The sequence below is a fragment of the Anser brachyrhynchus genome, assembly GCF_964034855.1.
Source record: "Anser brachyrhynchus genome assembly, chromosome: 1".
NCBI lineage: Eukaryota > Metazoa > Chordata > Aves > Anseriformes > Anatidae > Anser > Anser brachyrhynchus.
Window position 1 is genome coordinate 86,026,974 of NC_137694.1, and position 13,930 is coordinate 86,040,903.

At 35.5% G+C, this 13,930-nt stretch overlaps 1 protein-coding gene across 3 annotated transcripts in view; it reads right to left on the bottom strand.

Annotated features, from left to right (window-relative positions):
- The window catches only part of LOC308187337 (uncharacterized protein), a 424,496-nt gene that overhangs the window by 104,370 nt on the left and 306,196 nt on the right, over nt 1-13,930 (bottom strand). The window contains exons 5-6 of one of the 3 annotated variants that reach the window (XR_013944615.1): nt 3,482-3,549; nt 1,521-2,576 (exon numbers count right to left, since the gene is read on the bottom strand). The exons of 1 other annotated variant lie outside the window; for it this stretch is intronic. Coding sequence is in view for 1 of the 2 variants with exons in the window: in XM_080575374.1 (XP_080431500.1) it covers nt 3,517-3,549 (33 nt within the window). In the remaining variant the exon portion in view is untranslated. Of the gene's footprint in view, nt 1-1,520; nt 2,577-3,048; nt 3,550-13,930 lie in introns of those variants that run through there. One more of the 3 variants, XM_080575374.1, reaches the window with a different exon arrangement.

Consider the following 13,930-nt stretch of genomic DNA (forward strand, 5'->3'; position numbering starts at 1 on the left):
GCAGCTAAATTACACAGGGATGACAGCAGGCCTGTTTTAGGTGAGATCCAGGATTTGTCTCCCCAGCTTCTTGCCTGCTTTGCTGCTGAGCTCCCCTACTCTGTCTAATTCCAGGTTTGTGTCCAGTTCAGACAGGAGAAGAGTTTGCTGTCAAACACAGACTTGGCTTTACAGTGTATACCTATCGGTGGGGTTCAGTGCCTGCAGCAATACAACTACTTTCTTCCAAAGGCAGTAAGAAGTCTCTGCTTTTCTGAACATGGAGAGAAGGAGAGAAGGAGCAAAAACACACTGTTTTTCAAAACCTTTTTGCTCTAAGATTTTACTGCAGTAATATAGCATCTTGTCTATTTATCCTGATGTTTTTTAAACATTGCTCATCATCATCGAGGAGAAAGAGCTGTACTGCATTTTATTTAAAAAAAAAATCATGGTTCACTTTTATTTTTGAAAAATGTGAACTAACGCATTATGCAGATAAATACAAAGCAGAAAATGTAGACAGGAAGATTGAAATATTAAGTCACTTTGATAGCTTTCTTCATTTCTCTTGCTCTAACTGAAATCTGGCTTGAATGTGTACTATAAATAATAACCCCGAAAATCTATAAATAGACTATTTCCTTGTGACACAAGCAAAGACAGAATTTTAATTTGTCTGGGAATCTCTGTGGCAAGTGGAACTCAGTTCCCTGCAACCACAGGAAATTAAAAAAAAAAAAAAAAAAAAAAAAACTGAAATGACACTATTGTTCTAGACTACATAAGAATATGAAAAACCATGAAACTCACAGTCTTCAGTGGACTTGAAGAGATAGAACTATGTTCAAAATTTAACTCTTAGCTTGTTCTTAATTAAATATTATAGTTTTTTCCTTCAGGAAGAAAACATTTTCATACACTCCATCTATGAAACGAGTGATCACCCAGTGTTGTACATTCCTCATTTGAATATCAAATAAACAGTATTATTTTTCAAAGTAGTGACACATTACATTTTGAGACCTTTGAGAATCCTTGCTATACTAAGTGATGCTTAGTGTAGAGTTTTATTGATAATCTAGTTGTAATTTTGGGTGCTGAAGCTTTGAAAAATCAATCATTGTACAATTGTGGACTTACAAGTCTAAATGTGCATTAAACCTAAAAAAAAAAAAAAAAAAAAAAAAAAGCTGTATGTTAAATATACATTCATTAGTTACTTAAAATGTGAAAAACAACAGTTTCTCCTTTCTTATCTTAAAACTGGAAAATCTTTTATTGGAAGGAAAAAGAACAGGTGGTAAAATATAATGGAGTGAAATAAATGCTGAAGCTATTCTAGTCACTAATTAACCTTGTCTCACTTGATAACAAGCTCAAGAACATTTCCTGCTTTCCTGTACACATACACATCAAAATTACACAGCAGAGAGTTTGAATGAATTTGGGCTAATTTTGCAAGTTCATTATATTCCAGACTGAAATGTTCTTTCTTAAAAAATAAAAAGAAATAATGTAAAATCAGGGGTTGTACTTACCTCATAGGTTCGGTTTTTAACACAGCATTTTTAGAATTACTGGTTAGTGTTTCTTAAGGATGTATCCTAAAGTAACAGGAGTGTCATGTGCCTTGAATAGTCCAAGATGCACTTCACAAAATATATGCATGCTGCTGGCTTGAACTTTTCATTGCATGGTACATTTTCACTTAGATATCTGAAAAGCAAGTACACAAAGTAAAAATCCCCTTTTCCAAGGCTGCTCTTACAGTGAAATTTTGATTTGCTCCAAATACGTCAGAAAGAGATGATGATAAGACATGCCTTATTACTTCTGCCTATCTGCCTATAACTTATCATGGAGTCATAGAATGGTTTGGGTTAGAAGGGACCTTAAAGACCACCTAGTTGCAAGCCCCCTGCCATGGGCAGGAACACCTCCCAATAGACCAGGTTGCTCAAAGCCCCATCTAACCTGGTCTTGTATCTGCTTATAACTTAGAATATATATATGTCATTGTTTTGGCTGGGACAGAGTTAATTTTCTTTGTGGAGGCTTATATGATGCTGTGTTTTGGATTTTTGATGAAAACAGCGGTGATAACCCGCCGATGTTTCAGTTGGGGCAGAGCAGTGCTCATGCAGAACCAAGGCCATTCCAGCTGCTGGTGCTGCCCTGCCAGCGAGGAGGCTGGGGGTGCACCAGGAGCTGGGAGGGGACACAGCCAGGACAGCTGGCCCCGGCTGCCCAAAGGGGTGTCCCACGCCACGTGGTGTTGTGCTGAACAATAAAAGCTGGGGTAAAGGAGGAGGAAGGGGGGACATTTGGAGCAACAGCATTTGTCTTCCTGAGGAACTGTCCCGCATACTGAGCCCTGCTTTCCAGGAAGTGGCTGACACCTGCCTGCAGGAGGGAAGCAGCAAAGGAATTCCTTATTCTGCCTTGTTTGCTGTGCGGCTTTTGCTTTACCTTGTGAATGGTTTTTACCTGAACCCATGAGTTCTTCCACTTTTACAGTTCTGATTCTTCCCCCCTCCTACCTGGGGAGAGCGAGTGAGCAGCCGTGTGGTGCTGATCTGCCGGCTGGGGCTATACTACAAAAATATGTAAGTACAGAATATATTACAGTTGAACTAAAAATGATCTTGCCACAATCAAAATTTAGTAGGCGTATATGGTCTGAGGAATCTGAAGGGCTTGATGCGTTGAACAGAGTCATACAAAACCCTGTTTTAAAGTCTATTCTTAAACTGGGAAGCAAGTTATAATTTGCTAAAATTATTTTTAATTAAAGAAATTCACAAATTAATTCCTACAATTATTACTACTTCCATAAATTGCTTAGAAGCTTTAATTATTAGCATTCAATATTCAAAATTCAGTCTGAATTGTGATTAAATATAGTCCTATTTCTGCTTCTCTGCTGGATGAAAATAACTCTTGGAAGCCAGTATTTGAGAATATTAAGAATACACATGCATAAGAGTTAAAAATTGTCAAATTGTCTAATGCATATCTAAAATTCAGAGTTGCTTCTTGTTTAACAATTTGTTTCTGCCAGGGAATAGTGATGAAATAGGAGAGAAGCGAAATGAATTGGATAAGAATAAGGGATGAAGGCAGGGCATTTTAAGACAGAAAACTACATATATGGGGCATATGTGTGCAAGTGTGTTTGTCTGTTGTATGTATTTGTATACCGATACATTCATACATATGAATACATCCTGTTGACATAAATTTGACCAGGTATTAGCTCTGTCAGCTTTAACCTAGTTTTTGCTGCTCTTATGTAAGTGCTTGGCAGCTATGTGTCTTCTAATGATTTCATCATTTTCATTACATTTAATAGAGATATGTCCCAGCTTAGTGGCATGAGGCAAGGTGATGAAACTTCACTTTATACAGAACACATACAGAAAGTGGCTAAATATTGGATTTTCCAAGGACTACAGTGGCACTGATACAGTACCAAGGTAGATGTTTTAACATGAGTTACCTGCTCTCCTCTGATCAGTTCCCATGTGATGGAGTTCATGGAGTGAGAAAGTACTCTCTCAGTAAAACCTACAGCAGAACAGCCAGAGAAGTCTGTGATTTACACCCACGCATTCCTATCAAACAACTTCAGAAAAGTTAACTGGAGAGCACTTGTACTTTTCTTGTAAAAAAAATTAAAAAATAAAACAAGGGCCCATTGAAGCTTGTAATATTCTATAGGAAAATGAAATCCATTTACTTCCAACTGTGTGTATGAATCAAGACAGTGAAATTCACAAAGGAATGTCCAATTACAGAGGCACCTTTGCCCTTTTTGAGTCTATATTCTAGAAAAAGACAGGGAGATGGGCAAAAAAAGAAGAGTTAATACCATCTCATTCATGATAGTTTTCTGTATTTCATTTCCCAACTAATTAACCTTTTACTGTGGAAAAAGTTCTACATTAAGAAGCATAGCATAACAATCAAACAATTCACCATTACTGAAAGACTGTTTCTAATTTAAAGAGTTTTCATTCTTTAGAAAAAATACTCCTAAGTTTCATAAAAATATTTCTGTATATGCTGCTCCCTCATCACCTAAAAAAAAAAAAACCCAACTTTTTTTTTAAATATAATTTCTGTTTTTCAGTGTAAAAAATGCTTATTGTCTCTCTGCAATATATTTACATAGATAATATCTTTTCATATAAGAAATTATGAACAATATATGAAAGGAATTATTGTGTTCAGGTAGGATATATATATTTCACTATACATGCAAAATTGGCAGGTTTCATTTCAAAGAAATAGTACTTAAAATGTATAGGCAAGCCTGTGATCCATATACAGAGCCTCTTCTTCTCTATGCACCCATCCATACCCACACCTTGTTTATATATAAATGCACATCTAAGTATATATGTTACAAGTACATATACCTTCTGTGTGGAAGTACATTTGAAAATATAAATATACGTAAACTGAAGTGTAGATATGTGTGCATTATTTTTCATTCACGGAACAAAGTGAATGAGACAAAGTGCTGCATCTATCTCAGTCACAGTCTGCCGGAGAGTCTTTGTACATGGTCATCTCTGTATTACTAGAACACTTGGACAGTTGACTCAACATACAATCTAAATTAAAGAAGATATAAGAAAAGTCACTCTCAGAGCTATTCCCTCCTCAATATACTTCTGAAATGCCCACTCACTTAAAGAGAAATTTCTCCTTGAGACATGCATTACCGCTGTTTCCATTTACCTAACAATCTATTTTGAAGACTTCCATAGTGACAGACATTCAAAACCTCCTTATAACACAACTATTCTTCATTTATAATCAGTCAGCTTCAAAACCTGTAAAATGCATCATTTTAATCAGTCAACTACAAGACCTATAAAATGCATCATTTTAATAGTTTGAAATACCATAGTCACTATTATAGAAGAAGTTGATATAACCAGATATTATTAAATGGAGAACATGTTATGGTTGAAAGATTCTACTAGATTGACTATGCTGAAAATATTTCTGGAAATAGATTTCTTTTCTTCTCTTTTACCTTTTCTTTTCCTTTCTTTTCTTTTTTCTTTTTTTAATTTCCTGCTAAATTTCTGCATTATTATAAATGATACCTTTTTTCCCATGTCAAATGTTGTATATTGGAATTGCCACTTGACAGCCAAAGAACCCTATTAATGTCAAGTACACTAAAAAACTACTCCTAATAACTTTTTTTGCTGTGCTCCCAAAACCAAGCTCCTGGGTGCGTAACATTGCCCATTCCACTGCTGCAAAGGACACAGACAATATTTGGCTAGCTTACGTACAAAGGAAGACACCTTGGATTGTCTGACACTGTTACGACAATACATATATCACCATCGGCAGATATTTTTATAAAGTCTCAAGAAGGACTTTGCTGGCTTTTTGAATCTGAATCAAGTCTATGGTGTCCTTCAAGCAGTGAAGAAATGGGCTGCACCATTTTATGTGGAGGAACAGCTTTAAACACAGGCAGTTCCCTATAAACTCTCTTTCCGTATGCAAGAGCTTAGGCCTGTCACGAAACACTGCGAGGCAGAAGCTTGGAGGTCAGGACAGGCACACAAATGATGCAGCAACATCAAGGCTCTCAGGCACAGTATGAAACTGGATTGACCATTTTCACCCTGACAGCTGTGCTACTAGAAGAGGAGAACAAACAGGAACGTTGTAGCCCTTATGCTGTGCCAATACAGTAGAGTAACATTGCGACAGTGCCAATCAGTGGCAGAAGATACTGTTCATCATATTACTTGTCCTTCACCATCTATGAGGTCACATATCTAGTAGAAACTCTTCGATAATCCACTTTGTTTGATGTTGATTCCTAGGAATCTCCTGCAAATTCACCTTGTGACTCAAGGTGGTCACGAAATTGATTGTATTCAGAACATCGGGAGATATAAACTCCATAGTTTAAAGATGGGATACATATATTCCATATTGCAAGCAGTGAGGCTCTTTCAGTATCTAATGAAGCCAGCGGGGACTTTAGCATCTTTCAGGATCTAGTCTGGCCATTTTACAGTGAGGAAAATGCGATATAGGGATATTATATGAAAATAATTGATACTATTCCTCTAGAAATCTCTATGAGGATATTGAGGGAATATGCTGACTAAGGCATCTAAGTCTGCTACACTGAAACTACATAAATTCAAGATTTTTATATTAGCACAGTCAATTGCTGGGTATTATTAACAAGCTGGGTTTTTAATAACTGACGCTTAATGAATGTTAATGAGGAGAACATGATTTCCTTCTCTTAGAGGCCTCTGAGGTCTAGTTTGGAAAGACATCAAAAGGGTAAGTTTTATTTAAAAAATATAAAAACTATGAGAGTAGCTTTTAAATTATTGTGTTCTAACTTGTTTTAATTGATTCTCTTATTCAGACTTGTTTGAAGTTTGACATCACAGCCCCAGAGGAAACACAGCCATGGATATAAGTACCAATTTGGCCTACGTGCTACTGCACGAACTCCTCACTTGTCTTGAAATACATACATAAGGTCTAAAATTCTGACAATAAAGTCAAAAAATATTTCATGTGGTACATGAAAATATTGAATACATTAATAAACATATTTCAAATTAATATTTTTGTAACAAAATTGGAAATTTGAGGAATCTAATGGCTTCTCATTAGTCCTTATATTTTTCTATATATTGACCAATTTTTTTTTTTTTTTTAACCAGGAAAAAAGATAATTTTCATATTTTGTAATATATACAGATGTGTTCAGAAAAAGACCCAACAATAATACCGACAATAAAATCCAGCAGTAGCAAATGTCATTTTAGCATGTTTAAAAATCTACGTTATCATATACATATTTTAATTTCTAGCTGACATGGCTATGCACATTTCAGAAGCACACTACAGTTGGTGGCCAAAAAGTTGGAGGACAAAATATTTCCATTTCCTACCTATCTCCACTTCCTATCCAAATGGTTTTCCAAAGGCCTTTCATGATGTTCTGCTACTGCTGTTTCCTGCTGAGACCACTAAAAAGGCCTGACCACCAGGCTGGAGACTTGTTGCAGGGGAAGCCTGTTCTTCAGTAGAATGTGTCTCTTTCTACATCCTGTGCCTGAGATTTGGGCCTAGACACTATTTTAGGAACATATAACCCTAGTCTGGGCAGGAATGTACTTGTAGCATGAAGTTTGCATTTATGTTAGTGACCTGTGGCCAAAGGCATATGAACTGCATACAGATTAATCTTTCTCTTGACAGCAAAAGTTTGCCTGTATAAATGTAGTCCATGCAGTTAGGTTTTTTGCTGCCCTTAGGAGACAACGTGCTCAGCAATGTCAAAGCATTACAAATTAACTTTCAAAGTATAGTGCCCTTGCAAATATTAAATGCAATAGGAATTATGAACTTAAACTCTCTGTTTTTGTTATTATTTTTTTTTTAATACAGTTTCAACACATAACCAAAATGTTGAACCAGTTGATCACAAACAATTTCTGGAACCCTAGTTTTCAACATTTCTAGTTTCCCTACTCAGTAATAAGGGATTCTTCTAATTCTGGAAAATCCCAAAATCTTGGGCATCCCAGAGTAGTTTGGAGACCTTAGATATCCTATTTCATGTCAGTAAACAAGATAGGAAGAATGAAATTTTCTTAAGCTCTTCATAATTTTCTTTCTGACAGAGGTATCATGAATTCTTTTTATGATGGACACAAACACATATTTTTAAGATGCTGGAGCTACACAGAAGGAGTTGAGATGATTTAAAATAGGTTAGTCCTGCTTCTGAAAATCTCGGATAACAAATGGACTTCACAATATCAAGTTTAAAATCTCTGTCTCCCTATTAGAATGAAGTAAGAAAAATCAGATACTGAAAACAGAAATTGTACCATTGAAACAGAAATATTCTGGAAGGAAAAATAGTTCTGAAAATATTTAATCTTTAAAAAAAATGCTGATTTCTCAACCTATAATAAAACAGGGTTCTTGTCTAACCTATGCTTAAAAGAATGTTCACACAGTACCTAAGTATTAGGATTAGTATATGACGTTGAAATTTCTGAATAAAACACATTAAGCAATTCATATACCAGGACCTCTTGGACTGGGAAAAAAAAAAATAAAAAATCAATCAAACAAACAAAACCAAGCAATTTATTCTAAGGAAGACATGAAAAATATTAACAGGGTAGATACAGTAAAATGAATCATTCTGTTATGGACTAGGTCTAAGCGTGACCTGAAATTTACTTTCTTGGATAACATATTTATCCTCTAGTTTCCCTAGGGGAAGAGGAACATCTCTCCTAATAGGAAGTTTCATATTGTAAAAGGCAATGTAATCTTGTGGTGAAATCACTAGAGGGGAACACTGTAGATCTGATTCAGGGTGCTGCTGCAAAAAGGGCGGCACTGATAGGAATACAGTACAAAAAGGTGAACAAGAAAATACATTTCCTTCCTGTGCTCTTTTGTCCCTGAACTTTATTACAATATTTTGGTGTTTGCTGGAAGTCTGTTGACTTAAATGGACTCCAAGCATTATCTAGTAATCACTAATACCAATGACAATAATAACTAATTATTTGCAAGATCTGGATTGGATCTTTAGCCATTCACTAGAGAAAAATACTTCTGCTATTCATGAATGACACTCAGAAGAACACATTGTCATACGCATTGCTAGTACAAGTAGAACCAGATAGTAAAATGTCTTTATTGTTACAGCAGAAATCGGGAAGAAAGATGAAACAGAAGACAGATGAGGAAGAGGAGGATGTGAGAAGGTTGGGAGTTAGTGCTTGGAAGTTAGTTTTCCGCAAAATGCTAAATAATGTTAACATAAAAGAGAAGAGGAAGGTAAATGGAGAGGAGAAAGCAAAAATAAAATAACAACCATCCTTAAACAACTTTCAATATATATATATATTATAAAATAAATATAAATATAAATATATATATTATATAAATATTTATGTATTATAAATATATATATTATAAATATATATATATATATATATATTTCGCTTCCCTACAGCTTCTGGAATTGTTTGCTGCCCCCACATTCTATGGTATCTTAAACTTCAGCTCTAAGCTTTAATGTTTGGAGAGATTATAACTCTCTCTCAAAAACATGGTTATATAATTTATAAACTTGAAATATGCAATTTTCCTATGCAATGTTCCTTCTGCTGTGTATTTGTGGAATTAAAATTTCAGTCAATGTTCAGTTCAGGCTTTCATTCCAAAACTCTGGAGACAAAATTCCCCCTGCACTGTATATATATTTGAAGACAACTGGTGGAAATTATGTTGAATTGGAGAATACCTAGCAAATGCCAGTGTCAGTGTCCCCTGTTGCCAGCGTTGTGCAATTCCTTGAGAATTATCTACAGGGGAAGAGTGCAAGGGCAGGTAGCCAGGGGGCACAGGTGGAAAGAGGACAACAGGCATGGAAAGAGCCATAAACAGCCATGGAAAGAGCTGCCAAAGCACCCTCCTCTATTGTGTCCTTGGGATTTTAGTAGATGACTACTAAAACTGGAAAAATATAACTAAAGTTCACTGTAGAAGACTTCCCAGAAGCTACACACTTGGAAAGTATTCACAATTTGCAGAAGATCATACCCTTCTAATTATATCCTGTCTTCATTCTCAATTTTTCTGTCAAAATGCTTGGAATATTTTTTTTTCTTTGTTTGTTCATCTGTTTAGAGTAGATGATCATCTAGAAAACATTTTTCATGTTGTGTATGCCAAATGCTACTCTCCCAAGAAATTGCTTTGAGCTGTGGAAAGGCCATATTTGGGAGCAGAGAAATATAAAATTGGCAAGGAAATTACTGGGTTTTTTATTTACACTAATATTGACTTTTAACACATATTTTAAGGTTGAAAGAATTTCTTGCATAGATATGAATTAAAATTGAATGTTCTGATAATTATTTTTAAACTGTAATATACATCATACTGATCACCATTCCAAATTAATTAATATTAGATACAGCAATATCTGTCCACAGACCTATGTATAAATTCACTCATTATTTTAATACCTCAGTTTTTAAGGTCAATATAGGTCTTATCTCATTGGAAAGGGGAGTAAAATAGAATTAAATAATTAGAAATATTTTTAACTGTCAAGTCTAGATAGAATCTAATTTGCAACAGCTTCATCAAATAATTTAGAAACCATTCAATAATAAAGGGACTTGGTACGATTACAGTGTATTCACATCTGGCCCAATATGTGTGATTATCCTGTAGTGGCTCCCTTTTTCAAACTAACCGAGTATCTTGACATTTCCCTTCAGTAATAGGTAACTTGTATTATAAGGTCCTATGCCCAATAGTTCTGATTTAAATCTCTTTTTAAAAAACAGTTTAGCAAGCTTCCACTTCAACAGAGCCATGGAGAGATTTAATTGTATATGTATATACTAAATTAGACTTGTTCATCCATTAGGAATAGAAGAACACGTGTGTCAGATGACTGGAGATTTTCTAGTGAAGCCAGCAAATCCTATAGGACAAAGTCATGTCAGCCTTTTAATGAGAGAAACAGCCCTGTCAAGGTTCTTTCACCTCCAGGGAAACAGAATGCTAACATAGTACCTATTCTTCTTATGAATAGTTATCAAGTTTAAATTTCTTTTACCTCAATGAAATCACAGTGAGTTCATTATAATCTCATTTACTGATCCAGAACCACTTAACTTGTTCTTACATAAATGCTGATACCATGCATATTCTTAACCATGTCTACTTTTTTCTTTTATAGGAAAACCAAAGGATGATCTGGCACTGTAAATTGCATATCGAACACAAATCCAGTATGTGACATTGCTGGTTTTTTACTATATTTTTTCAAGCCACAAATTTTTCATAACCACAGACTTTTGTTGTTGCTCGAACCTGGTGGCTCACACTTTTTCCCATACCCTCTTGTTCACACACATTATGCTGTGTATATCCAAAAACAGTTTTTCACAAAATTATCTAGGTTGCACAAAAATCTCAGCACCTAAAAACCTTTATGATCACTAAACAGATTGAAAAGGGAACAATATAATGCTGTGGACTGCAAAATTATATGGATTCCCCTAAGAGGATTTTTCCTACATGGTGAACCCTAGTAAAAATGTTGGAAGATATTAAGGTTTTCATGTCTAGGCACTATAAAAATAGTTTGCTGGTTTGTAGCTTTCCCAGATATGCATTTTCCTCAGTAGCAAACATCCCACTTTTAATCACTGCTGTGATGTTTTTTTTATTCTGTTTCTCTGTTGAATATATGTCTGAAAAAAGGGCTGGATTCTGATCTGGCTTAAGCTAGACATTTCTGGAACAACCCAAATGAAGTCAGTGGGTTTTTTCATTGTGTGCCTGGAAGTCCATCTCTTTCTTTCAGATCCTCTCCTTGGGGTTGATAAAAAAAGTGTCCTTATTTCTGTGTTTACTTGTTTGCTTGTTTTCAATATATTCTTTGATTGTGTCTGGTATAGTGAGAGACATTTGAACTAGCTTCGAAATAATTACTTGAAATCCTGATGATGTTCTTGGTGTAACAATATGTAGCTTTGCCTTAAAAAGTAATGAGTCTGTGCTAAATTCCATGGCACTCTGGCCATAGCCGTTAACAGTACCTAGCATAAATCACTCACATGTGACTCAGGTAGCTCTTCTCTGTATCACAGTCATTGCTGTGACAGGTATCCTGGTTTTGGTCTTGTCATACACAGAGCTGCAGGAGTTCTACTAAAATATTCTCAAGATTTCCAGAACTCCTTGTAGGATATTTCTCATACATACTATCATGTGGGTGTTTACTTAGCATGACATAGCTTCAAACCATCATTGCCTTTTATCCCCTACGCAGTCTGAAGGCGTTTGACAATGCTTTCCTGATTCAAATGTGAGAAAAGAAAGACTTATCTAACTGTATTCTCCAAGTCTTTAGCTGCAGATTAATCACATCGGTACAGCAGCAATGACAATATTCTAATAATTATACTTTGCCCTAAAAAAAAACAAGGAAATTTTTAGTTACTCATATTAATCCAAGGAGTAATTTCTAAAAAGGCTGGTAGTTACAAGATCTGAATCTGATCTCATGCCCATTTTATCCTGCAGTAGTCCAAATGCTTGCTTGCAATGACTTTTCGAAAATCCAAGACTAGCTAATGGATTTCTCTTTGTCTTTCCTATATTCCAAACAAATTTGTGCAAACCAGATGTGTGTTGTGTTAAATGAGGTTAAAACTCCATAGCTCTTTATGTTGTCTCCCTGTCTTATTGTTCAGGGTCAGTGGCCAGTTGTGAACCACACCATGAGGTAGCCACTCTGCACCTGTACTGCCACTGTCCAAATGTTTGGACTGAGGACTGAGATACATCCTTTGCCATTTGAAAGAAAACAACTTAACTGTTTGAAAAGGATGAGACACTCCTCCGTCTCTCGCATTATGACCATACATGGACATTTTCATTATTAACTTCCTAATTAAATCTGTCAATGATAACCAGCTTTATTTGAAACTTAACTTCTCTATGAGGTGTATTTGGCTAACGTGAAACCTTTCCACTGAGAGGTATTGGTAAAAGGTATTTCATCTCAATTCGTGCTTGTGCATGGTTACTTTGTCTAGATACACTAAATCCAAGAAGTTTTTGAGCCAGGTTTTCCATCACAAACAGAGGAGTTTCTTGTCTAGACTGCAAAATGACAAAGGACAAGGCTGTGCTGACATAGAGAGTTAGTCTGAGACTGGACTCTCCATTACGCTATTCCTTTGACTAGAAATTGTTTGGGTTTTGTACATCAAGGTCTGAATCAATTTATTTATAATTGATACCTTATGGTTGAAAATTACTTCTAAGCTCTTTAAAAGCAGTGCTTTTCTTTAGTTCCCATTTTAAGAGCTACAAGTGGGACATGGTATTCAGCATGCGGATCTTATTTAATAACTTATATCAAACTTGACCTGTTTTTTATCTTTGAATACATGTACATGTATGCATGTATGTATGCCTGTAAAATGTTGCATGACATGCTAGTCCTTAGAACATCTTAGTCATATACAAGATATTTCCTGCTTGAGAGCTTCCTTATAAATGCTTCAATAGGTACTCAATGTATTATAAAACTGCATGGTTTTGTCAGGATACATAGATTTCTGTCTGCATATTAATTTCCCTAATTAAAGTGCACTGAGATGATAAGCTTCCAGCAACTCAGTCCAAATCAATTATCTGCATCCTTCCAGGTGAAGACATCAGGACTTCATGCCATTTTTGTCAATTCACTATTTTAGAGCTCAAATTTCTATATGGAGCCAGAGCAATCTAAAATTTAATATGTCTGTCCCATCCCTCTGGCAACCAATATGGCAGCTACTGTACTGCATCAAGAGCAACATGTCGTCTTGGAGACTAGCTTTTGGAAAATGAACCCATCCTTGTACTTCATAACTTTAAGCACAAACCGGGATGGCCTAAGTCTTGATTCATGCACGTTTTTCTCAAGTCATTCAACCCCGCATCCCTTTCACCTTTACTTAAAAAACTACTCTTCTGAAGAATTCATTGTCCTCTAAAGAGCATCTTTATGCTGTTGAGGATGCCTCCAGAAGACAAAAATATTCTGAAGGATAGAACTTGCCAGCTCTAAATTAAGTAACTGGAGAACAAGAGGGCACCTTTTGTGAAGAAAATTTTCTTTGCTAACACTCTCTTCAGTCTCTCAACTAGATAATATCTTTATTGCTGAGAAGTCTATTTGAGAAATATATGTTGAGATTCAGGATCCACAGTCCTCAATAAACAAATATGAGGAGTTGGCACAGGAAAAATTTCATCCAATTTTGACTATTTTATTCATGATATTTGTTTGACTTTATTGCTATTTGTATGTACCATAGAACCCTGTAATGGG